This window comes from Triticum aestivum, chromosome 3B (genome assembly GCF_018294505.1).
Source record: "Triticum aestivum cultivar Chinese Spring chromosome 3B, IWGSC CS RefSeq v2.1, whole genome shotgun sequence".
NCBI lineage: Eukaryota > Viridiplantae > Streptophyta > Magnoliopsida > Poales > Poaceae > Triticum > Triticum aestivum.
Window position 1 is genome coordinate 801724677 of NC_057801.1, and position 26978 is coordinate 801751654.

At 43.4% G+C, this 26978-nt stretch overlaps 2 protein-coding genes across 2 annotated transcripts; one reads left to right on the forward strand and one right to left on the reverse strand.

Moving 5' to 3' along the window:
• The first annotated feature begins 1923 nt into the window (after positions 1-1923).
• LOC123072532 (protein IRON-RELATED TRANSCRIPTION FACTOR 2) lies at positions 1924-5827 on the forward strand. The gene is made up of 3 exons (XM_044496112.1): positions 1924-2490; positions 2595-2930; positions 5301-5827. The coding sequence occupies exons 1-3, from the start codon at positions 2185-2187 to the stop codon at positions 5400-5402; spliced, it is 744 nt and encodes a 247-aa protein (XP_044352047.1). The 5' UTR covers positions 1924-2184; the 3' UTR covers positions 5403-5827.
• A 4998-nt stretch (positions 5828-10825) lies between these two features.
• LOC123072533 (uncharacterized) lies at positions 10826-12672 on the reverse strand. Its single transcript, XM_044496113.1, has one exon. The coding sequence runs from the start codon at positions 12337-12339 to the stop codon at positions 11134-11136; it is 1206 nt and encodes a 401-aa protein (XP_044352048.1). The 5' UTR covers positions 12340-12672; the 3' UTR covers positions 10826-11133.
• Between the last annotated feature and the right edge of the window lie 14306 nt (positions 12673-26978).

A 26978-nucleotide genomic window follows, 5' to 3' on the forward strand; every position in this document is an offset into this window, starting at 1 on the left:
TGGCGATCATTCTTATAGTATGCTCCCAACGAATCATCTCTCTGGATTTATTTATTTTTGCCTGGAAAATCATCTCTCTGGGTTGATTGAAGTATTAGACCGACCAAAAATGGCATCCAATCCGGTCCCGGCGAGAGCGAACCCGAATATATTGGCTGGATTGATGCTAGATCTATACCTGCGTTTCTTTTTTGCTTCAGCAAAGGGGAAATGTTAGGTCCACCGGTCCATATCTACTAGCTAGTACTCGTCATTAATCAAAACAGACATGTAGGATAATCCATCGTCAATTTTTGTTTGCAAGTGAATCCGTCGTCAAATCAATTGTACAATTAAGCAGCTAGCTAGTACTAAAAGATTATCAGCGTATTAATCGTAGCCAAAATGCTGTAGCAGATTGTTTCACAAACTTTGCTAGAACCGAGAAGAGAACTGTAGTGCGGTTGGGCTCTGATCCACCAGGAGCGGTTGGTCTTAGCAGAGTTGATTGTAATCCGGATATTGATTGAGTAATACAAGATTTTAGACGCAAAAAAAAAAGATTATCAGCGTATATGTACCCTGTGGTTTTCTTTCCCACAAAGATGACCAAGGTTTTTAATTTAGGAAACAAAACAAATTTGGATCTCAGCCAAAAATTGCAAACTTTACATATAATTTGGACCTCAGAAATTCTTTTGGATTTCTAGCTTTCGAAACACTGAAGATGGCTTTACGCTCTGTTGTAAATGAATGAAGCTAGTGGAATACATGGTATATTGAGGAAAACAGCTAAATGGAAACAAGGAAAAAAAACTGCAAGCCAAGATAATATGGTAACAAAACACATAGCTAGCATGAACTCAAATAAGACCTCAATAATCTTGTTTTTTTTGTGGGCAAGCCCTCAACAATCTAGACGGCCTTCAACCAAAGGTGAGGAGAATGTGGATCTTGAAGTGGAAATAAGTTGTGTAATTGTGAACCATAGCCCCGGTGTACTAAAAAAGGGTTGGATTCGGTCATATATAATATCATTTGAGGCCGGCCTTCAACCAACGGTGAGGAGAATGTGGATCTTGAAGTGGAAATAAGTTGTGTAATTGTGAACCATAGCCCTGGTGTACTAAAAAAGGGTTGGATTCGGTCATATATAGTATCATTCCAGACCTCTTTGTTTTGTGTAATTGTCGAAAAATAGGACTATGAAGAACATAGGAATAAGATGTTAGTTGGTTGCACCACGGGAGTACATATTTTTATTTTATATAAAGGGTTGGTTGTATGCCATGATTGTAATTGAAACAAAGGAAAAAAATCATGAGGTTGGACTCAACTGAAATTTTCCTTTGGATCGCATTCAAAGTTTGCCATACAACTTTCTTTTCCTATGAATTATTAATTATCCTACAAACCAAACAGCCTCTATTAAAAGAATCACTAAGAATCTGGCGAAAGTTTCTATGAAATTACTGTGAACCAAATAGGAACTTGATGTACCATGTAATTAATTAGTGGGTGTGTGACGCTGTAGCCATGGAGGTTTTCTATTCTATTAGTATATAAAAAGGAGGCAAGTTGATCAATTTAATTTAAAGACCATCAAAATTAATGTATAACGAATCTAGCCATACAAAGTATGTGGCCATACACAAAATTCATCTACTCATGGCAAATACATATATGCAAGACCATGAAATGATTTGTTGATTTTGGTTTTCTTCATGTCAACAAGATTATTTTTCACATGGATCTTGGAGCACCATAAGGTAAAACCCTTCACTTTGTTCTCAATTTTTAGACTGCAGACTGATGCATCAATATTAGTTAGCTATGGCTAAAATTCGTTATCTAGAACGTCGCATTTGACACTGACGTCCCCTCATCTCTGGCCCTATATAAATGGGAGGCCACCATTCCAGAACTGGCTCAAGCAGCTGACTCCATACATCAAACCTGCCATGAGAAGTTGTTAATGCTAATCCTCTCTCAATAAAATTCCATTAGCTTAGAGGGTCTTCCCCTACTACCAGGCTACTACTGCCGCTTCCTCTAGCGTCTCACAAAGAATAACGCCATTAATTAGGAGCTACATAGCTCGGTGGTTAGGTAGCTAATTAAGCTAGGTTGTTCCACCATCATCCCTAACCTCCCCACACGAACTCGACCGAGCAGAATCTAGCTGCTTCGAGCTGCCGGCCGGCAATGGGGCACCAGCACCAGATGTTCGAAGACCCGTTCGCGAGCAGCATATCGTCGCTGGAGGCCGAGATATTCTCCGTCGCCGGCGGCCACCACCATACGCAGTGGCCGGGCCTCGACCACGACATCCCGCTGGCCCCGGCTGCCAATAACGGCACCTCCTCCGGCGGCTACGGCTCCCCCGGGGGCGGCGATGGCTCGGGCTCCCATCGCAAGATCAGCCACAACGCCTACGAGCGCGACCGCCGCAAGCAGCTCAACGAGCTCTACTCCGACCTCCGCTCCCTCCTCCCCGACACCGATCACACGGTAATTAAATTTCTCACCCAAACTAACTCATCAGCCTTCCTCCGAGATACACGTACGTGAGAGATTGCGTCTTGAACATATCTTGGATTTATCTGGTGTTGCAGAAGAAGCTTAGCATTCCGATCACGGTGTCGCGGGTGCTCAAGTACATCCCGGAGCTGCAGAAGCAGGTGGACGGCCTGGAGAAGAAGAAGGAGGAGCTGACGCGCGCCAGCTGCAAGCCCGGCGTGCTGACCATGAAGGGGAACACGGCTCCGATCGTGTCCGCCACCTGCCTCGACGACAGGGAGATCATGGTCCAGGTCAGCCTGGTGAGCACCATGGCCGGAGTTCTGCCCATGTCCAAGTGCATCAAGGTGCTGGAGAACGAAGGCCTCCGGCTCATCAGCTCGTCCACTTCCGCGTTCCAGAACAGGACCTTCTATAGTCTCCATCTTCAGGTACACATCAACAGATGCATCTGCCTTTAGCTCCTGTTGTTTTCATGTCATCGATGCTTGTGATTTGTTCTTTTTCAGATTCTTTCTTAGATCGCTTGCTTACCGCGTATGCCATGTGGTTGCTTATGGATTAAATCTTAACAAGTAGTAGTATATAGTAATTGACGAGCTAAAACTCAGCAAAGCACTTGTTTTCCAGCGATGTCGACTGCGGTAGGGCCACATAAAAGCATAAGGATTTATCAAAATCTAAAGAGTACATGAATTTGAGGACATTTATTTTGGCTATATATGCAATATATAGGATCTTCCATGCCGTACACTGGATTATCTAGCATAGAATTAGAACTATTTGGATTTAATCCATAAAGGAAAAAACATTATGGGCACTTGTAAGCTCGTTAACTTATTACAGTATGACTTGCTTGGGTGCATGCTCCCCCTGATAAAAGGTTATGATTGTTAACTCAGATCAGTGGTGGAGATTATAGAGGCCACCCATTAAGTTAAAATTGGTAGCATAGTACAACAAATGGCAAATGGTACATTTTGTTTACCTTGACCGGCACATGCAAGGATGAAGCCAATGAAACGAATATGTACAACGCATCACTAGCTTCAATCGGACCACAAAGGGTCTCTCCTAGTGCTAAAATGGTCCCTCTAGCTATATATTTTGTGGATTCCACAAAACCCTAGTCATTTGTGGTTGACCGGCTCCATCTTTCGAGCTTCAAAGGGTTTATACTACTACGAAAGTGTCAACATTAATTGGTGATCAATCCTTACACCCTTGGCAAAGAGGACGACCGGGATCCCTTTGTTTTAGTCATTTGTTTGGTTTTTTGGACATGAAGAACAAAGCACTTGGGTGGACGAGGTTGTTGCTTCTTCCTCCAATTAAGCCAGGTCAGTTGATACTAGACTAGATCTACGTATTACTATTTTTTTCGAAATGGGGGCAAAAGATTTTCCTCATCGATTAATTAAGCAGAAAAGAATTGCCCAAATAATTGGCAGAAAACCGTGATCTAGGTATTACTAGGATGTGACTATATCCACATAGATCTTGGTTGGCCTTGGCTTTTGTCTCACATCCTTTCCAAGCCCAACTTAAAGGGGTGGGATGGATGTGGTTGTTACATCTGGACTTATGTCAAGGCGCAAGAGAGAGATATGCCATGAGGAGACACAAAAACTCATGAGATGGCGCAATGATTGCGTGGCCAAGCGGCTCCATTGAGCATGAAACCTGTTCGCCAACAAACAGACATGGTCCAAGTTCAGCTGACCTTCCTTGGGTAGGTATCAGGTGATACGGAGCCTTATATGCTCCCATGATACGAGATCCTAGGAGCCATTAGATCTGAGATCCAACGACTCCCAGAAGGCTTTCAACATTTTGCAAAAAAGTCCTTTTGAAGTCCAAAAATTGCGAACAAGTACGGCAGTCTTTCAGAACCTCCTAGGAGCCGTTGGATCTGAGATCCAACGGACCAGAAGCTCGTATCACGGGAGCACCTAAGACATGGTATCACCTGATATTTTCCCGACCTTCCTTTGTGAAGGACCATGTGGCCCAAGTTTAGCTGTGTGGTGAAATCAGTTCCACATGGCAAGTGTAGAGAAAGTTTGACTAGCATATATACTCTTGTCTAGCAACCACATATAGCATTTATGGGTTAATCCTTTTACATGAAGCGATGATGAAATTGTAGTAGAGGCGATAAGTATGTATGGTCCATCTAATAGGTAGGTAGAACATTGAGACTAGCCACAGTGGGAGTAACTTCAGTAGTAACATCGAGTCCAACTCAGCAAATTTGCTTATGTGGAAGTGAGTTGATGAGGAGATAGTACTAGTAACTTGGCTAGTTATTGTAACATCACATGTCCCAATGCAATATGAGTCTATAACCTAATAAATGAAGCTTTGCATGTTACCACACTTATGTTATTACCCATTATTGATGTAGTAATATAGTCTAGGGATATGTGTATGTTACTAGTGTATGTTACTCTCCATTGTGGCTAGTCTGAATGAATTTGGGCTAGAGTTTTACACAAGTAACATCCTCTTTTAAGACAATGACGTGTACTCTCACACAATCGAATGCATGGACACTTATCCCATCCTTTTTCCCCAAATCCGCAAAGAGTATCAATAGTACAGATGGAAAATGCTTATCCAGATAGCTATTTATCCGAATCCTTATGCAAATTTCCCCGCCAAATGAAAAGAATCTTCATGCAAATATGTATGACTAAAAGTGTGTACACTTTTGCATTAAAATCCAGGCTGCATGCGCCAGAACCGCAATTTTATATCAAAGAACTTACAATGCCAGCTTATTTTTTGTATTGCAACAGAGAACCCAACGGACGATGAGCAAGGAATGCCCGGCATTTTGTGAAGAACTGGAGAACGCCCTGACGCAAAATGCAGGACTACGTTTACATCACCACCAGTAGATCATACGTAGCATAATAATGGTGTATATTGTCGTGTTTAACCACCATGAATCAAAATACATGCATGCCATAGATATAGGACAAATGCCCAAGATAATATTACGCATGCATGATACAGTAGTACGTATAGTGCAGCGTGCTCCATATATAGTACGTAATTATGAATGTATATACATTTATGTGTAGCCCTGTATGTATGCAGCTGCGCGCTGAGGATAATATAACTAGTAAAACAAGAGCATATATAGCACTACCTCTGTTCCTGAAGATAAATATAATTTTAGTTAGGAACAGAGGTAGTAGAAAATAAATATAGAGCCTGGCGCGAAGCAGTGGCGTTGTGATGAAAGAGTGCGGACCATCTCCATGTATGATTCATGTGTACATATTTGAAATATACGTATGAAATAAGGATGATTTACCTCCACTGCTCCACGGTCCACACACACACACACACCGTGCCTTTACATAAACTACCCAACAGGGTCCGCTCCAGGCACGCAAATGTCGACATTTGGTGTACGACGGAACTAATCTATCGCCTGGTGTCAGTGAGGGCAATGGTGATTTTAAATATGGCACAATCATGCGTTTTGTGTCACTGTGTGCTCATCTTGTACTAGAGCATTCATGCATGCATCTGCGAGCTGAGCACATGGTGGCAAGCGAGGTGAACCCCTTCCATGAGCCGTCTCCAACAGCTCGATAACGAGCTGACCGTACTTGCTTGTAGAGTGGTAGTACGTTCTGTCTCCTGTCCTGCAGTACTGTTGTACTACTCACCTGTACTTCTGGAGCTGTCAACAGAAAAAAAAAAGACATTGAACATTTCTTTTTTGAGGGGAAAAAAGACACAGAACCTGAAGGAGAGGAACAGGTGCCGTTTGAAATTCCCGCGCGGCCCACTGGTTTGTAGGAATGAAAGGCCCGTGGAGTGGAGCGTTGCAAAAAGGAGGCTGGCCTTGGACTTGGCCCCATGACCCTAAGGTGTCATTATGTGAGGCCATGGGTCGGCCCATTTCATCAAAAAATTGTGGCCTCACTGACCCATTGGGTATACGAGGCCGACCCAAGATAAAGATGGAAATACATGAATCCAGTGAGCTCAATGTGAAGACCGGGAAGGCCACTGGAACAACGAGCTGTACAAGTTGGAGAGTAATGGCGAGCTCGACGGTGACTGAAACACGAACGAGTGGCATGTACCAGTAGTTGACGTAAGAATCCATCTACCTGTCGACCTGCCCGCTTCTTGTGTACAACGGCATCTCCGACAGAATCAATCCAGTTCGTATATCATAGATGTGCGCAGGGGCGTCTCCAACAGGAGCGGCCAGTAGCGACTAGGGCCTAGTGAATCGACTGGGTCGACCCGTCTGACCAATCGGGTCGCACGGTGCCAGCTCCACTGACCCGTTTATCATTTAAGGCCGATCCGGAAAATTTATTTCACACGACGAAGTAGAAAAAAAATCATAAATACATACATATAACTACACAAGTTTTAATTGACTACACATGAATGAATTCCTGGCACCGCCACTGTCTTTGTGTGTTTTTTAATAAAAAAAATTCATGTCATTGTGTTGTTGGGGTTGGGGTTGGGGACATGGCATCAGATTGCGACAAAGTTCATCGACTCAATTCCGTAAAAAATGTTCATCAACTCAATATAAAGCACGCATCGCTTCTGCCCGTCCGTCATTAAAACTGCCCCTAAAGTTGGCAATAATTACCCACCAATGCCACCCGTAAGTGGCAAAAATGATTCGTTTTTAATTTCTAATATCGCTCCAGGGTTCTGTTATTAAAGGTGGATACGATATAATAGCACCAATGCATGAGCAGTGCGATGGCTGAGGCAACGCTCCTCCACACAGGAGACCAGGGTTCGATCCCTGGTTCTCACGCTTTTTCTCTTTCTTTTTACCAAGCGCAGTAATGGGCCAGCCCATGTGCGGGTCGTGGCGCCCCCTGTTTTCTATATCTTTTTTTTATTTCTATTTTGTTTTTTCCCTAAAAATAAATTTCGGATTGATGGCGCCCCCTATTTTTTATTTCTTTTTACTTTTTTATTTCTGTTTTGGTTTTTTATCTCAAAATTAATTTCGGATTTCCAAAATATCAAACAATTGCGAGTTCTGAAAAAAAGTAGGAAAATGGTAAACTGTTTGTGAATTTAAAAAATATTCTAAAAATCAAAAAATGTTCAAGACTTAAAAAATTGCTCACAAATTATAAACAAATCACGATTTCTAATGATTTCATGAAATAAAAAATGTTCATGATTTTTTTAAATGAGCCAATATTCAAAGCATATTCAGGAATTTAAAAATCATGTCCATCAGCTTTTAGAAAATGTTCACAAAAATTAAAACACATCCGTAAATAATGAACAAAACTAATTGTAGGTTCCATAAAGGTTTTATTAGGAGATCTATATAGCTCGTTTTATGATTTTATTTAGTCCTTCGCATTGGGTAAAAAAGGGTTTCCGTGTTTTGTACAACGCTGAACCCAACAAAATTGACATAACTTTCTAAGGGTTTGTTTTTGTAAGCTATATTAAAATGACTAAATGTCTATTTTGCTTCCATACACAGTTATGCTTATTTTCATATCACAATAGTGGTTATGGTAAACACCGCTACGCTAAGTCCAGACGAGACACTTTATTTATCAGTATAGCTCAGGCAGGGTCCGTCAATGCAGTTTGCTCAGCCACAAAATATTTTGTTGTGACGCCTTAAAAAATCAAGTCTTGATGAGCATCATATTGTTCTTTTTTGAAATTACATTTTAAAAGTGTCTTATCGCATCATGACATGATTTGTATATACTTTGTGAATTTGATTCATACTTTTTTATATCTACCACACATGTATAACTTGATAGTTTTTTTCCGTTGCAAGGCACGGGCATTTCCAAAAATGTTCGCTAAATCAAAAAAAGTTCGTCAAATTCAATAACTATTCCACCCAATTTCTAAATATTTTCATCGATTATAGAATGTTTGCCAGTTCAGGAAAATTGCTTAAAAATGTTCACAATTTCTAAAAAATGTTTGTAAATAGCAAAAAATATTCATAAATTGAAAAAATGTTCTTGATTGTAGAAAATGTTCAGAAATTTGTAATAGTATGTTGTTTGCGATTTCAAATATGTGCATGAGTTTAACAAATTGTTCATAATTTCAAAATGTTCATGATTTCGAGAAATTGAGAGAGATATTGTATCTCGGTGATGCAACGAAATGTGATCATGACCATTTGAAATTATGAATTTTTTTCTCCCGTTGCAACGCACGGGCCCTTTTGCTAGTGTTCATCAACTCACAAGTGAAATAAAGTTTTGTTATTCTGGCGATGCACTTTTAAGGGTAGAGGTAATTGTCAATTTTTTCAGAACACCACACGTTTTTTTTCTTATTTGTGTAATCATTCCTAGGGAACCAAAATTGCTCGGTTCAAGCCATTTGACAGGATTTCAGGGCTGCATGGCACAGAGGTCAGACCACCCGCGTCACTGACGACACGCCGTGCTACTGTCTGTACTTGACAACCAATCAAGACAGTGCGAGTGAGAGCAACTCCAACCGAATGGACTAAAAAAAATCTTTGCACAATGGACGGATCCATTTTTAATTTCTGTCCATTTTGTATTCGCTTGGACCCATTTCAGTATTGAACTTGGGTCAGATTTGGATATGACGAAGACAAAAAGCGGACATTTTCTGTGTCCTTTTCGTTCGCCTCTGTCCGCTGCATTTCCTGTGTGGCCTACATGCCATCCACTCATATAACTTTTTTCTCTCCTTTCTCTCTACCTCGCCATGGCACAGTTGACACCTGCCTCTGCCGTGTCATGTCGCGTGGTCTCTCTGGCCGCGCTCGCCAGCCGCGCCGCACAGCTGCTCTCCCCTGCCCTGCTCGCTCGGCCACGCGGCGCGTGCTTCCGGCGCCCAGCCGTTCCATGCCCTCGCCCCGCGCCCGACCTCAAGTAGCATGAGCTGGTCGCGGGCTCGCGGCCTGCATGTAGAAGTGCATGCTCTAGCCAATGCAACCAAAAACCCGATCTGATGAAAGAGACTAGGCAGCACATTATACTTCAACACTTCCCGTCACGTGTGGCTCTCTCAGGCCTAAACGTGGACCGAAAGTGGGCTGTAATTTAATTGCGTCAGTCGGTCTTGAACTCAAGACCTCTTGGCTCTGATACCATGTAGAAGTGCATACTTTAGACAATGCAACCAAAAGACCGATCTGATGGAATAGACTAGGCAGCACATTATACTTCAACATTGCATGCCCGTCGTGCGTGCTCGCGTGCGTGCAGCTCGTCCCCGCCATGGTCAACGTGCACTGGCGCCATTCCTCACGGCGAACTACCCTGCCTGCTACTCCCTCCGTTCCTAAATACTTGTCTTTCTAGAGATTTCAACAAGTGACTACATGCGGCGTAAAATGAGTGAATCCACACTTTAAAATATGTCTACATACATCCGTATGTTGAGTCCATTTAAAATGCCTAAAAAGACAAGTATTTGGGGACGGAGGGAATACATATTTGAGGAGATGTCGAGACAAACATGTCACAGAATGGGCCGGCCACCGTTGAACGCATCGGGCGACCCAAATGAAAAAGCGGACAAATATGTCGGCTCAGCCGAGACGCTGTGTTGGAGTTGCCCTGAGATACCGTATGTGTGGAAGAGCCAGAGCCAGCGCCTCCATTGCTGCCTTGCATCAATCTCATCATGGATCCAACGAATTAGGCAGTTCTCTTTCTGCCTGCCCTTGAGTCGGCTTCAGTCTTTCTACGTTGCCATTTCTTGTCAGGAGAAGTGGTAAAACACAGCAGGTGTCGGTCGCGTTCATGCACGGACGTACGTCCACATCAACGGTTCGCGGTTGGCTCCACGCGACGCTCAAGAAAGAAGCAAAACCAAGGTGTTCCTTTGCTTCTGAAACAATGCTATGGGGCGGGGTGGGACCATCCATATGATAGGAGGCAGGAGCAAGAATTTGGCAAGAAAAGCAGCATACTTGAGTACCCTGCTAATACAAGTTTGTGCAGTGATATAACTAGTTTCACAATGATCTATCTCAATGTTCCTCAATGATCAATGATCTGCAGCTTTTCTGCAAGTGTTCACACTCTCTCCTCAAGAAGGTTCAGAGGAGATCTGACCAAGCAACCTTGCCTGGCCGGCTGATGCCCACATGAAACTCCATTCCACTCCACATGTTACTCTTATTAGCAAGACATATCACATATACTGCAGGAGTTTGTAATTGCGCGCAACACCAGCAAAGATGATTAACAACCAAAACCTTCGGCAGAGATTAGATTAATAAAGTGGCTGCATGCATCTCCCAGATGCAGTGGCCCGGGGATCAGATATTCCGCAGGACATGGCAGGCTGAATAACCGCAGTTTTTATACAGAACACTCTGAATAATTGTAGTCTTCTTCAGAAGAAAAGCTCTGCTCCCGCCGAATACACACAAAACTCTAGCGCACACATGTTAATCTTAGCTAGAGGTGTACTGTACTAATTTGCAATTGCACTAACGAATCAAATCAACAACGATGATGAAGAATCAAAACCTAGTCACCATCTAACCGCACTCTGATCAATCAATACCTTTGCAAGAAGAGATCAGATTTTCCACGCTCTGAATAATCGTAGTAGGTCTCTTCACAACACTCTGAATAATTATAGTCTTCTTCAGAAGAAAGCTCTGCTTCCGTAGAAGACCCTCGCCCCGTCCTTCCTCGCCTCCGGCTCCGGCTTCTTCTCGTCCCTCTGAACGACCACCCCGGCGCCGCCGTCGCCGTCGAGCTGCATCGGCAGCCTCATCGCGCCCAGCGACTCGGTGAACTGCTGCATGCTCTTCACGTACATCTCCATGATCTGCCGCTGCATCGCGCTCTGCTCCGCCTCCATGTCGATGACGTCGCCGGCGGCCATGGGAGACTTGAAAACGTCGACCTTCTCCTTGCCATACGCCGGTCCTCCGTTGGACGTCGGCGTGTCCGGCGCGCCGCAGCACATCGGCGCCGACACGGTGGCCTCGTGGGCGCCGTCGTGCCGATGCGGCTTCTCTGTCGCCGCCGAGGAGGAGACATCGATCGCCCTGTCGTCGCTGGTCGTGGTGGTCGTCGAGGCGTTCTTGCTTCCCTCCGAGGACACCGACATCGAATTCTCGCCGCGTGGGCTCGTGCCCGTCTCCATGGCCACCTGTGGCGCCACCCCGAGGTGCAAGAACGGCAGGTACTGGACGGCCATGTCGTCGTTCTCTTTGGCCGTGTTGAGGTCAGGGAACTCGATACCCAAGTAGTCCACCGGCGGCGCTGGCGGCTCAAGGATGACCACCTCAGACGTGATCGACGGCTCCGCCGCGGCGCGGTCTGACGGCCCCGCGATACACGCGTCGCCGCGGCCGGAGCGGAGGGCGAGGGACAGGCTCACCGTGCCGGCGGGCGAGTGGGTGAGATCTGTCGAAGAGAGGGAGAACTCCCGCCGCTCCACCCGCGCGCCGTGAGCGGCCGCGACGGCGGCGAGCGGCACGAGCGCGAACCCGAGGAGCTGGTCCTCGAGGACGCTCTCTGCGCAGCTGCGCATCCACACCTCGCACTTGAGCGCGTCGGTGCCGAGCCTGCCCCGGCGGACGCGCACCGGCGGGAGGCGCTCGTCGAAGCGCGGGCTGGCGCCGCCCCTGGCAGCCACGCGCGTGGAGAGCGCCGGCGCGTGGCCCGGGCTGGACGTGAGGGAGAAGCGCGCGTACACGTCCTGGTCCGCGTAGATGCAGATGTTGTGGATGCCGCGCGCGCCGTGCACGTACACGTCCAGGAAGCACCCGCCGCTGCTCTGCTCGTCGTCGTCGTCCTCCCCATGGTCCGGCACGCACCGGAAGAACGTCGCCGGCTCCATTGATCTGCTCCGCCAGGAGGGAACCGATCGAGCACTAGACGATCATGGACCTTAAATCTCTGGTAGCGTGCTCCTTGCTTGCCGTGGAGTCTTTGCAGTTGCAGACGGTTTCTCACTGACTCTTGGAATTGTTTGATTGATAGGACTTTGGGGAGAGAGAGTTGGTGGTGGACGGCGAGGGAGGAAAAATGGAGCCGAGTGCACACGGGGGACGGCGCATCATCCATGTCCACTATGTGTGCTCTTTTCCCGTTGCTTCTTGTCCACACCCTTGCACCGCAATTCTTGGCCTCGACGGGTCAGCCACGGCCATCGGGTAGTAGTTGTTGTTGCACTTGTTTATCACCAGGGAAATGCAGACCATGATGGCTGGAGAAAAAGAAAAAGTATAGCTGGGTCTGTCTACATTGCTGAGGGATGATTTGACAGCAACATTGCTAGAGAAATTCAGCAGTAAGCAGTGTCATGGGTCGTGTCAAGTGTCCAAGTTTGACAGTGGAAAGGGGACAGTTCACATCGGTCGGTGCTGCATAGCTCTGTTTCTCTTAGCTCTGTTCACATGGTAAGCCGTGATTACGATTTAGTCCTACAAAACTTCCAATGGAGTAGACGTAGGCGCATCAGGACGGCGATTTGGTGATAGGGAGCATCTCCTCCCAGTAATATCAAAAGGAATAGCAAAACAACAAACAAATCTGTTTATTTCTTTTGCATCAAAGATGAACAAGTTTTCTTGGGACGTGCAAAATTTCATGGCGATTTGGCGTCGGACGAGCTCTAGACAAAAGCAAAATCTGTGTTTTGGGAAAGGTTCAGAAAATTTTATTTTGGAGCAATGATTTCCCTTTTTCCTGTCCCGAGCTCCTCCAATGTCAAACCGCCATAAAATATTCCGCCCTTAGAAAACTTGTTCTTTTTTTATGTGTATATTTTTAGGTGTTTTTGAATTTTTTTGGCTTTTACTGTTCACCCGTGTGCATCTGTGGTCGTGATGAGCCATGGATTATCGTAGGCACCTGTCTAAATTTGTGGATGACAGCGAGCTTCGTGCCATAATTACAATTTATTTTCTTCCGTGAGATATTCACCACTATAATTCAAAAATAACAAGTTTAATTACTTCAATTCCATTTGTACTCCTATTATTTGTTATGTGTTTACTTTTTTATTATCAGAGTGAATTGACCTAAGAGGAAGATATTTCTATCGAGATTCAGTTTATTTTAAATAGTCTCGTGGACATAAAAAATGTTTAATTATGACAATTCATGATGTTATTTTATTTAAATTTCAATGGTTTTGTTTAAAATATTTTAGTATTTTCCTTCTTTAGACATAACTTCCTAGCATTACCGAGTGGGAGGTTGCTCTGCTCTCATCCTGTGCAGGCCTAGTTTTATTTCTATTTCAACTTAAGCCCAATGAGGTAAAATGGATATACCATTGGATTATATCAATTGTTGCGTAATATTGGTATAGCAGAAATATATCCAGTTGTTATATCCAAATTTATCCAAATTGAAATAAAATATTATTGATTTGTCAAATTTAATTTCATAAATTACAAAATATTAATGGTTTCGAGCGTTACCCATTTTTTCTGTCAAAATTCAAAAATTTGTGACAATCGGACATGTTATGCAGGATAATTTTGTAAGAATAAAATTATATTTATTTATTGGGTTTCACATCATTCAGAAACTAGATGTGATTATTATTCCCGAAAATATAGATATACATATATAAAAAGTATTACTTATTGCATATTGATAAATATTTCAACAGTTGTGACAAACATTTATAAGATAAAAATATCAATTATAATCACAAAAGTATTTATTTTTACTGCTATAACTTGCAAGAGGACTGTAATCTTATTAATCTTCGATTATGTTAACAATAAAAAATTTGAATTATTTATACTAAACTTTTTTACTTATTTATGACTTACTTGATAACACAATATGTTAGTTACTAACTTTCCTATCACATTTAGCATATATGTATATATGTTCATCTTATTAATCTTTGATTATGTTAACAATAAAAATTTTTTGTGTGTGTGTGTGTGTGTGTATATATATATATATATATATATATATATATATATATATATATATATATATATATATATATATATATATATATATATATATATATATATATATATATATATTGCGCTGCTGAATTTAAGATACAATATTCATTGTTGCGATTCATGTATTTATTTATTGCAAAATACACTTTCCCCAAATTGAAATTGTATTACATACTTGAAGTTATGTCGGCTTATTTTTTGTAACAATTCATTTTAGATGCTAGTAAGAAACCTTACATTGAATTGGCTTTACTTCAGATTTAAGGGAAAAAAACACCAAATTGTGCCCCTTTGTATATTTTTTAGTTTTGTTCCCTTTGTAAATTAATGTGCTTCATTAGATGTGTTATCGTGCATTATATGTGTTTGATTTTTCTTAGTATCCTAATAAAAAAATTCTAGAACATACTTGTCTAACAAATATCTTGACATAGGTCGTAGAATGTCTTCTATCTTAAGTGTAATAAATTGAAATCATATACTAATAAATTGAACTGAGTGCAGACGGTGCATCAACCAAATCCACTATGTGCGCTCGTTTCATGGTACTTCTTGTAAAACCCTTGCACCACAATTCTTCCACGGGTCAGCGATGCATCGTCCGCCTTTCGCCATCGAGTAGTATTGTTGGTGCACTTGTTTATCATCGAGTAGCTGGGTCTCTCTACATTGACGAGGGATGGCTTGATACCAACATTGTCAAGAATTCGCACTATGCAGATCAGTGCTATTTAAGACACATCTATCGCATACCATAGCCTTATACTATGCACGATGAAGGCATCATACATGTTATAAAAATATATCGTGTCTCTGAAAATAAAATGTGTGTGATGGAAAATACATCACGCACAATTGGGTAAGGAGAACTGTGTGCGATTCCTTGGACACAATTCTTCTCAAAGAAGCGTTGTGTGATGAACTGAGCTATTGCACATGTTTGGCAAAAAGAACCGTGTGTTCTGCACAGCACACGGTAGTCTCTAATTTCGTGAACTATCGCACACATAATTTTTTGATACACCATTTGCGATTTATAACAGACTGTTCGTTTTGATAAGGCGTGTGTGATAATGTTCACAGAGATTCAAATAACCAAAATTTTCCCCACATCACACTGGCCTCCTCGCCGCATGAAATATTTAAGAACATGCATACAACTCGAAATGATAAACTAACGTAGGTTCATAGGTTCAGAATTATACAAAATATTTACAACATAGCATAAAAACAAGCTAGGCATATGCATATAAAATGATCATCATCTACCACTTCTTGGCATCTTTGCAAGCGTTGTGGCTGCTGCGATGCGACCCGTCAGCATCAAGGGAAAGAGACATGTCCTGGTGTTAACGACCCATTAGCATCAAGCTAAAGGAGACACATCCTCATGTTAACGATCCACCCATGTGCTCCAGGCGACGTTTCTTGCTCAAAACGTAACCCACCATATTGAGGATGCACAGGCGAGAGTCATCATGCCTTTGGATGCCTAAAGCTATGTCTCGGGCCTCAATGGCCCTACCATTGACCTCGCTTAGCTTCCCGCCCCAGCTGTCGGCTCCTTGACCGCCGGCTCATCAGTGTTTGCGCCGATGTGTCGGTCATAGCCAGGATCACCTAGGTTGTCAACTTGACTAGCGTTCGGGGTCTCTACCATGTAGCACTCCTTGACCGACATCTAGGGACATTATGTCCCTGTCACAGGCGCAAATGCACCGCTGGCGGCCGTTAGTCCATAGATTCACTGGTCTCCTTCTCTAGGTCACCATCTCCTCGGTTGCACCCTCAAGCACCTCGGTGAGATCCTCGATGTTTGCGATTCGACCTCCCATTGATGCTCCTGAGCCCGACATGATGCCAGACCATAGAAGATCAGCTATCCACGTGAATCTGTGGCATATTCCAGATTGCCGAATCAGACAATTCGGCTTGGACGGAAGTTCTCGACCTGGACGATGTGGCCAGTCGAGCTAGCGATGAAGGTGGTGGAGCTGAAGATGAACATCTCTCCTGGCGCGTATATCACGCTGGATTCGATCTGAGCTCCCATGAAGCCTCTACATTCACCTAGCTGGACCTGCGTGGGCCATCACTATTGGAGACGACCCCAATATGTCCCAAGGTATGGTATCCCGTCTAGGTGATTAGGCCGGATGATAACAGGAGGCAAGCTTTTACCCAGGTCTGGGATCTCTCGAATCGAGGTAATACCCTACTCCTGCTCTCCTATAATGCAATAGGGGTGTGTACAAAGTACAAGTAAAGTAATTAGGGAGCCCGGACCCCAACTTATATAACACATTGGGGCCCTAGGATTATAGATCTTAGTCGCCTACGTCAATGAAGGTAGAGTCCTCCATGGCTCCAGTATTTTCTGCTTATAATGCAAGTCCTCTGAGTCTTCCACATAATCGCCATGGACTGCCCAACGTGGCCCAGGATGGAATTGACCTAGGGGTTCTCAGCCCAGCGCATTAGGCCAGGAATCGACATTGTGAGAGAACCCTAGGCCGTAACACCGTCAACAAGCATACACACCCATATAATTGTAAACACGACGTGTGCAGGTTTCCATGCTTATGTCCCGACGGTGCATATTAAGTAAAGCAAGATACCTCAAGATCATAGCAGAACAATGACTCTCAAGCTGAAAGAATGATTAGTACAATAAGAAATATATTCTTTTCATAGAAATATCACCTATTAATTTTTAGGTGATTATAATACAAAGCTATGATTCTCTTGGTGGATCATCTTAATTATCAGTTGGTTTGCTAATTCTATGAATATGAGATTTGTTGAAAGGTATCAGCTTCAATTTCCCTTATTAGTAATATTTCTCCAGCACATTCTTATTAGTAATATTTCTCCAGCAGATGCTCAGACAATACAAATTAAAGCAACATGCTTACTCACCGGTTGTACACTATCTAACAAAATTAAATTCAAGAATATAACCAAAATGCAGAGTTAGTAAGATTGTAGAGATAGCTAAGATGAGGCTTGAGAAATATCCTACAGACTTGGCAATCACACGATTAACTGATTTGGTGGTTCACAATTTTACATGAAAACAACTCAATGAAAACCAAACCACACATTCTTATTTAACCCCACATTTGTGAATGTTAAAAAGACATGAATAATCCGATACATTTAAAGTGGTTTAGAAGTTTAACACTAGACCATAATCTGTCTGGGGTGGTCCAAACCTGATCGACCTGCCGTTTGGATTGGCCACCGGCGCGCCGAACCAAACCAGTCCGAAGAGCCTAGCAGTACACAGAAAAGCACGGTCTGGACCGACGGATCGGCCAGCCACCACTGACAACAAGGTGGTGACCATGGCGTCGGTGAGAGATGGCTTCATGCGCTAATTAGAAGGAGGGACATAGGGGAAATGGGTGGTGGCTCACGGCAAACTCGATGGGGAGGTTGGGGAGGCCGGGGAAGCAGCAACGACGATGTAATCGACGATGAATGACTGCGGCGGGAATCAGGGATGGAGGAACATGGCAACGACTTCGAGGCGAATCCGATAGATTCCTTGCACCAGGAAGGAGATCTCAAGGTGGTAAAAGCTCGTGGACACATTGGTTTAGCGCGACGATGCTGATGACCGCGTTGGCGAGGGGCTGTGCCGTGCATGCGTGCTCGGGTGGCTGACATGGACAGGGAAAAGACGATGGCCGCGCCGACGATGAGGAGGGGACCGATTGCTTTTTTTTTTGAGCGAATCGTGACCTAGTGAGTGCGTGCGAATGCAATATAAGGTGGGCTAGGTCATAAACATGAGTCTAGGATGCGCTAGGCCTCGTTCGTATTATTCAAAAAATGCAGGAAGAAATATGTTTCGGTCCGATTGAGCGGATTGGCCCAAACAAAGACTAGTCCAGTCCTATTTCCGGGTAGATCTATATGGCGCATAGGTCGCCCTCTAGCGAGATTGCGTGTACCCCCGTGAGCGACCGCAGCTTTTTGGGCCGGCCCAGGATTCCTCCCCACCGGTTTTGGGAAGGTTCTAGAACCTTCCTAGAACCAGTTTTTTCTTTTTTATTTCGATTTTTTCTTTTGTATTTCCTTTTTTGTTTTCGCTTTTTCCGATTAATTTTTTTCTTTTTTTCCTTTTCTTTAATGTTCATTTTTCTCGCTTTTCTTATTGTCACCTTTTTCTGGAAAAAGTTCGGCCGTGTATCACTTTTGCGAACACATTTTCTTAAACTGTGAACGTTTTTCGAAATTATGAACATTTTTCTAAATTATGAAATTTTCTCAAATAGCCGATTTTCTAACAAATTCGTGATTTGTTTTTGAAAAAGTGAACATTTTTTCGAAATCATACATTCACTGAAATAGTGTACATTTTTCTGGAAATGGTGAATATTATTTCGAAATTACTGAACATTTCTTGAAATTTAGGAACATTTTTTGTTTTTGACGAACATTTTTTTAGTTCCTTAATAGTTCTTGAATTGCGAACAGTTTTTTAATTTTGTGAACATTTGTTTAAATTTATGAACATTTTTCAAAATTCTTGATCATTTTCTGAATATTTTGAACATTTCTCTAGAAATTTTGAATATTTTTTGAATACACGAACATCATTTTTGAAATTGTGAACATTTTTTGAATCCTTGAGAATTTATCATTTCCTGAAAAATTCAAATCGGGAACAATTTTTGAATTCACGAATAATTGGACTATTTCTAACTTTTTCTGAAATCCTAATTATTTTTGAAAATACAATAAATCTGAAAACAGAAAAAAAAGGCTAAAAAACAAGGGGCTGCCGGCCCCGCACATGGGCCTGCCCATGAGGGCGCGCGGGGGAGCAGGCCCTTGAAAATAATGTGCGGAAATTCAAAATTTTGTTCCCGCGGCTACCGGCACGTACCGCGCTCTATAGGCGCTCCCAGCTCCTATATGTTGCATTTTGCGGCAAATCCGGCGCCGAAGAACCCTTGACTCGGCCGGCCCGTCGGCGAGCGATGTGGCCACTGCAACTGGTACTTGCACGATGTTGACCTGACTGCTATATGTGACAAATCTGTCTAAAAAAAAGCTATATGTGACAAATATACAACGTGACATTTTAAGAACTAAATTACCTGGCATATCCGAACACTATTGGAATTTTCGACATTTCTTGGAAATATCTGAATAATTTTTTCAAAGGCTAGTATTTTTAAAAATCCAAACATTTTCTAAACAAGACGAGTAAAATGTTAAACTTTTTTGAATTGTGAATAATCTTAGAAAAAGGGAACATATTTTAAGTTCCTGAACAATTTATGAAAACATGAACATTTTTCGAAAACTTAAGCACCTTTTCATTTATGAACAAATTAATAAAATGGGAACATATTTTGAATTTCCGCACATTATTTGCGAAATGCAGACATTATGGAAAAAGCTAATAATCTTTGAGTCTGTGATGTTTTTAAACAGGATTTTTTCTAAAATTGCGACTTCTTTTCGAATATGCGAACATTTTTGGAAAACGAAAATACATTTAAAATTTACATTTTTAAAAAAAATTGAAACAATTTATAGTTTCTGAAGAATTTTTGAAAAACACTAACATATTTCTAAAACGTGAACAATTTTTGCATCTATGATCAAATTTGAAGATCATTTTTTAAAATATGGAATTATTTTTAAAAAATAATATTTTTTTGAAAGTATTAAACATTTTAGAAAATGCAAACACCTTTTGAATTTATGAACATATTTGAAAAAAAAGGGAATCTTAAGTCAAATACCTGAACTTTTTGCGAAAACAGGAACATTTTTTAATTCTGTGAACTAATACTGCAACATGTTTTGAAATGTTGAGACAATTATATGGAAATGTGTACAATTTTTGCAATTTTGAACAATAGAAATTGAGTTCGTGAACATTTTCTAAAAAGGGGGATAATAAAATTAAAAAAAAGAAAAAAACGAAATAACAAACCACAAGAAAAAAATCGGTTTTGAACCTGCCGAAAGATTCCCGAAACGGATTTAAACCGACTGTTCACAAAACAGGATCCTTCTTGACGCAAAAATGGGCGAGCCCATCCTCGGTTTGCTCGGCTCCCCACCTATGCGAAAGCTCGTCAGTTTGTCGCACAATGCGGCGAATAGGATTTCAATGTTTTCCGGCCTATATTTGCATACCAGATTGGCTGTTTTTTTGTCGGTCCTACGTAATTTGGTCAGGGCAGGGCCGGTCCATGAGCGGGCCAAAAGGCCCGTTCGGTATGCCCAGCCTTACACGCATGTATGTGGCACAACATGTTTATCTAAAAAAATGTGGCACAACATGTTTGTTTCTTTTGCACAAGATTACATTAACCACGATAGCTACGAAGACGGGGCGCCAACGCCTCTAACTAAGCAAGGGGCAGCGTCATGAGAACCCCCTCGCCCCACGTCGCTCCCGCGAGCGGCGGCTGGGCGAACCCTAGCACCAGTCATTCATGTCCTCTCCCTGCCCTCCTCCTACCTCGCCGTCGCCAGTCGTAGGTTCAAATCCTACATAGCGTGATTCTGTTCTTGTTATGTCGAATAAAAAGAGAACTTATATAAATATAAGAAAATGTAATAAAAAGAAAGATCTACATGCACTCTTTATGGGAGCCAGGGCTTTCTGATTTGAAGTTGCTGGAAAGGATCTCTGTGATCGGTTGAACATTAGTCGTTTTTAAGGTAAGTAGGCAGGGGTGTCTTGATCGAAACCGAACTTCAATTCCACCCAGCTCAAATTCTATGCAGCAGTGGGGAAGACTTGTTTATACTTTTTTTAGAATCCCATTTCTTCCTGCCGCCTATGAAGCACCGATACGGCGACACCGATACGGCGATACGGAATACGGCAGTTTGTAGAAACGTCAATACGGCGATACGGCGAGTACATATAAATAATTAGTAAAATGACATGTAATAAGAAGAAAACATAATAGAATGTGTGAGCAACAGCAAGCAGTAGCAGTAGTAATAGAAAACAGTAGCAAGTGGCAGCAGAGCAGCGACATCACCAAGCAACTTCAGTTTGCAAGAAGCTAGCCAAGCATCGTCTGCCCAGTTTGTAACTAGAATGGGGAGCGAAGAGTTATCGAAGCAAAAATCATGTACTGCGTATAAATCAACTAGATAACAGGAGAATTCGCCGGATCTATCTTCCCTCGCTCTTGCTGCCGACTGACGACGGCGCGGGAGATGATTCTAGTCAACCAAGGCGGCGGCATGGCGAGTCGACAAGGCAGCGAGGCGATTGCAGGCGGCGGCGGCGAGCCACTTCAATCTGCGGCGGCGGGGAGGTGAGTCCACGTGGCGGCGGCTCGCTCCTTCAAGCGCCTGCAAACAGGGAGAGAAAGCGGGGCTTCTACTGGGCTGGCCGTGTCCCAACCGTATCATGGATGTTGAACAGAACGTATCGGCGTTTTTTCTTTTCTTTTTTGATCGAAAAATACGATACTTCTCCGATACCCGTATCCCGGCCGTATCACGCGTATCACCGTATCGGCGACGTCCCGCACGGGGATACACGAGTTTCTCACGTATCGGTGCTTCGTAGCCTGCCGCACCCAATTCTTTCCCAGCAGTTGAAAATTGATATGAGATCTTGAACCCAGGGGGCTCCTAGGGGGAGTCCGGTCAGGGGTGATTCCCGATCTTCGGACATAGTGTAGGCATCCGAGCTCAAAGCCCGCTTCGAGGTAAGGGCCGATCCAAAGATCGGATCAGGGGGCCTCAAAGTCGATGCTTCGGGGTCCGCAGGTGTTCCAGGTGAAGCTGAGAAGTCGGTGAAGATCAAATCGCCCCGAGCGTCGGTGATGTACTCTAAGTTACAAAACTTGATCTGGTGCTCAGGGGCGAAACTGTCGATCTAGTCAACATGACCGGTCGAGTCAACGTGCAGCACGATGCTGCCAAACAGGTAAAGTTGCCTAGGGACGAAGATGTCTCCGGTGCTGATGCCGTCTCCGATGATCAGGCGAGCCATCAATCCTTTGACGATCCAACAACGGAACTCTCAATGAAAGCACCAATGTCGGTGTCAAAACCGGCGAATCTTGGGCAGGGGATCCCAAGCTATGGATCTTGGATCAATGGGGAACAAGGGACTAGGGACACGATGTTTACCCAGGTTTGGGCCCTCTCGAAGAGGAAAAACCCTACATCCTGCTTGATTATATTGCTTGTGTATATGAGGATTACAGAGTCGATCTACGACGAGATCAGATGAACTAAACCCTAAACTAGTAGGATGATGGTTGTTGTTCTAGTCCCTACTGACTAAATGCTCAGGTTTATATAAACACCAGGGGTACTAGGGTTACACATGGTCCGGTACAAGGAAAGGATAAACATGCTGATTCTTCTCATCGTTACTTGTGGGACACACCAAGGCACCAAAAAGCATACTGTCCGGGTATGGGGTCCCCACTTATGTTTGGTCACCAAGCATTGGCAACACGGCCTAATAGTCCGACCCTAAGAGATAGGACGACAGGCCGAAGACCCCCTAATCTACGACTCCCTCAGTTGTGGTGCAGCAACAGGGTGCGGGCGGTGGTGGCTCATCCTTTTCTCTTGGGTTCGGGCCGGCGGCGCGAGTTGTTCGCATGTCAAAGATGGCCAAGACCTGGGGCTTGTGCTCGGGTGGACCAGATTGAGGCCCGAGATGGGTCGGAGCTTTCGCTCTGGGTAGACGATGGTGGGCTTCGTCCGGAAGGCGCCCCGCGGGTGATGAGGTCCCTCTCCTTGCGGGTGCAGTGTTCGATGGTGGTGGTCGAGACTTTGTTGTTCTGTCGGGCAGATCGGCGTCGTCGACAACGGACATGGCGTCGTGTGAGTGTGCACGGCGATGGCCGTCGGTAGTCACAGGGTTGTGTCTCCCCCGATCCACCGGGACTAGCTGGAGACGCAGGCCTGGGCTAAGCCGACCCAACTCCGTGGATGATGTCGGGCTAGGAGTGGAAGGAGACGCCTTTTACTCCTCCTACCGTGGTGGGTGCACTGTGATGTGGGCGGTTGGTGGTGTCTCGGACATGGATGCTGGGGTGGCGGCTCTGGATGGCGGTCCCATGGTGGGCTCTCCGATGGGCACCAGGGCGATGGTGGTGTCTTTTCCTCTTGGTCGTGTGGACGGCAAGAGGTGGAGCGACATGTGGCTCGGGCACGTTCTCTGTCTCTGATAATAGCGTCGCCCCGATTCAGATCTAGATATCTGGGCTCGCCGCGCTTGTCCTGAAGACCTCGTGGTGGCTCGGGGGAGCTAACGAGTGAAAACTCCGCGCTTTCTCGCCGACGATGACGACGCTCGTGAGCACCGCTCTCTTCTTGAAGACGTCGTCGTGGTGTTCCTCTTAGTGTCTGGGTTCCGAATGAAAATCTTTGTCCAATTTGGACTCGGCAGCGACAATGCTTAGCGTCGTTCTTCCTTGCGGGGCGTTGCCCTGGAGCTTTAGGTGTTATATGGCGTAGCGTGGTGTTGTACTCAGTTCTTGCTTTGCAATTTTTCAGTAGCGTAGTCGTGTGTGTTCTGCGTGGTCCGATTATCATGGGATCGGTATTGTATGAGGGTTACCTCATCATTTTGTATTGTTCGATCGTGTACTTTGTTTGGTTGTTGCTTTATATATGTATCATAACAATTTTTATGTAATAGTTATCAGGCAACACATGTTGAAAGAACACAAGGTTGGCCGTATGTAAGACGCCTACCTTTTTGCACTGTAAGTCAATTTTCCCCGGCCGTTGGATTGAAACCCCACGGTTGGGACCCTTCTTCCTCCTGTAGGCCAACTCCTTCGTCCATCGGATCTTCCATCACTCCATGTAAACGATAAAATAAAATCTTTCTTCACTCCGGACTGCCTCGAGAGTACAGTCCTCCCGTCACCACCTTGCCTCTGGCTCGCTACCGCTCCCCCTCCACGCCTCCAACGATGCCTCTATCTATTCTAATCTGAGCGGCGATCACAGCGAAAAGTCCCGCTAGCGCTTCCTCTTCTTCCCCACTGAATCAACATACACAAATTCTGATTCCAGGGAACTTACAAATAGCAAATACGTCTAGGTTGGAAAATGACATTCACTATCATTAAAATGTGGTTTTCAATGCGCTGTTTTTCTATACTTGTGAAGCAAACACCAGTCAAGTTTTTATAAAATTCTTGTGCGTTTTCCAATTTTATGACCACCAGTCAAGGAAATGCATTTCTATCATCTTATTATGTGTTTCCTTGATCCTATGTTTTTCAGAATTCTGCGAACCAGAGGTCCAACTTCCTCGATGGCTCAAATAAAATTAGCAAATGTTGTTTTCCAGCATCAAAAGAAAAAGTGTCTCCTGGTTCCACGAAAATACAGAAACATCTGGTTGGCTACTTTCTGCAACACAGGGGAGCAAGGGTGGAAGGCACATATCCTACACACTTTAAGTTGTAAGGCACGCATCCACATTCTGTACTGTAGCCAAACATACATCGGAAACTGGAGTGAAATTGTGGAATATTAAATAACGCAACCTAAGGATCACATAACACTCTTGAATCAATCTAAAGGCAATTCTGCTTCCCAGAGAAACTCATGTGGTAGAACATGTTATTAAAAATGTACAGCTACATAAGTATTATGACCTAAATGTAAAACATTACCTAATTATATAGATCGGAGGAAGGATCCTGAATTTTCTTGTATATTGCTCCAACGGTCTGAAGGAAGCCCTGCATTTTCAAACAGCGTGAGAAATTGATCGACAACAGAGAGGCCTTAGTTGTGCAGAGATACACGAAGAATAAAACAAGCATTACCTCTACAACATTCTGTGCAGTTTTTGCAGATGCCTCCATGAAGAGCAGACAATGGTCCTTTGCAAACCGCTCGCCTTCCTCGTAGCTCACGGTACGACACCACGATAAGTTTTTCTTTTTTTTTAGAAAAGGAGAATGACCCCCGGCCTCTGCATCTGGACGATGCATATCGCCACTTTATTAATTATTCTCACAAGATCTTACAAAGTCATACAACAGTAAGACTAAAGCCGCTGTCTAAGCAACAAACTATCGCTACACCTATCCAGTTGATGAAGGGGCGCAGATAGCCTGGGCCTAATACCAAACAGACATCGCAACCAAGCCACTTGCCGGGTCTGAGGCGCACACTGGTCCGGCGTGCTCTCAGAGGCCGCCGCCAACTGCCACCGCTCCATCTTCAGAACTGTACTGATGCATCAACCTTGCTCGGTCCAGCTATCGTCGACGTCACCACGGCGCCGAACGGCACCTCCTTCCTGCGCGCAAACAGCTGAACACGTCGCGATCGCCACTGATACACCTCAGCGCCATGCTGCCAAGTACGACCAGCCGACACAGCCTGAAGCGACAAACTAGTGGCCTGGGACAGTATCACGTTTCTTAGACCATTCATTCGGTTTTTACTTTTGTCCATATTTCGGAATATTTTAAATACATATATTATTAAACGTAATGCACTTATTTTTTAAAAAACTTTCACTTTGAAAAATGTTGGTGTATTGAAAACAATTGCTAACGAAAATTTTAGAAAATATTCTTACCATTCAAAAAAGATGTTTATGATATTTAAAAAGTGTAAAAATGTCCATAACATACAAGAATTTTTTCGTGACACTGAAAAATCATTATGCATTTAAAAATTTGTTTCATGACATTTTAACAGATGTTCATGAAATGTAAAAAAACATCCGCTCAATCTTACCAAATGTTCGTAATACATAAAAAATGCTCTTTCGATTCAGAAAAAAATTAAATTCTAACACTTCACAAATATTTGCATAATTTGAAAAACTGTTCATGAAATTTTGGAAAATAACAGTATATTAAAAAATGTTCGTACTACATAAAAAATGCTCTTGCAATTCAGAAAATAAATAAATTCTAACACTTCACAAATATTTGCATTTGAAAAACTGTTCATAAAATTTTGGAAAATAACATTATATTAAGAAAATGTTCAATGTGCATTTGACAAATGCTCAACATGTATTTGGATAAAATGTTCAACATTTATTTAGAAGATGTTCAACAACAACAACAACAACAACAACAACAAAGCCTTTAGTCCCAAACAAGTTGGGGTAGGCTAGAGGTGAAACCCATAAGATCTCGCAACCAAGAAGATGTTCAACGTGCATGTAAAAATTATTCAAAATGTGAATTGAACACAAATTTTGAAAAAAAAAGAAAGAAAAGGGAAAAACCAAAAATAAAAAGGCATAAGAAAAACCGATAGAGGAAAACACAGAAAAAAATGAAAAAAAAACCTTGTAGAACCTTCCCAAAACTGTTCAAAAACAGACAGAAGGTTCCGCGGACCAGTCCTCAGAAGCTTCCCAAAACTGCTCAGTACCAGTTATTGGGCCGACATATTTTCAAAAATCTTTGTAGGTGAGCGCGAGTTTCATCTCGTAGTAAGCTATGTATAGCATCGGCGCTCACAATCCCCAATTGCTGAATCATTGCCCCACTTCACCGTGGAAGCGGTTACTAGTGGCGAAGTCAACATA

Coding starts and splice junctions, on each gene's coding strand:
- LOC123072532 (XM_044496112.1), top strand. CDS start 2,185: ATGGGGCACCAGCACCAGATGTTCGAAGACCCGTTCGCGAGCAGCATA. Junction 2,491..2,594: donor TCCCCGACACCGATCACACG/GTAATTAAATTT, acceptor CTGGTGTTGCAG/AAGAAGCTTAGCATTCCGAT. Junction 2,931..5,300: donor TCTATAGTCTCCATCTTCAG/GTACACATCAAC, acceptor GTATTGCAACAG/AGAACCCAACGGACGATGAG.
- LOC123072533 (XM_044496113.1), bottom strand. CDS start 12,339: ATGGAGCCGGCGACGTTCTTCCGGTGCGTGCCGGACCATGGGGAGGAC.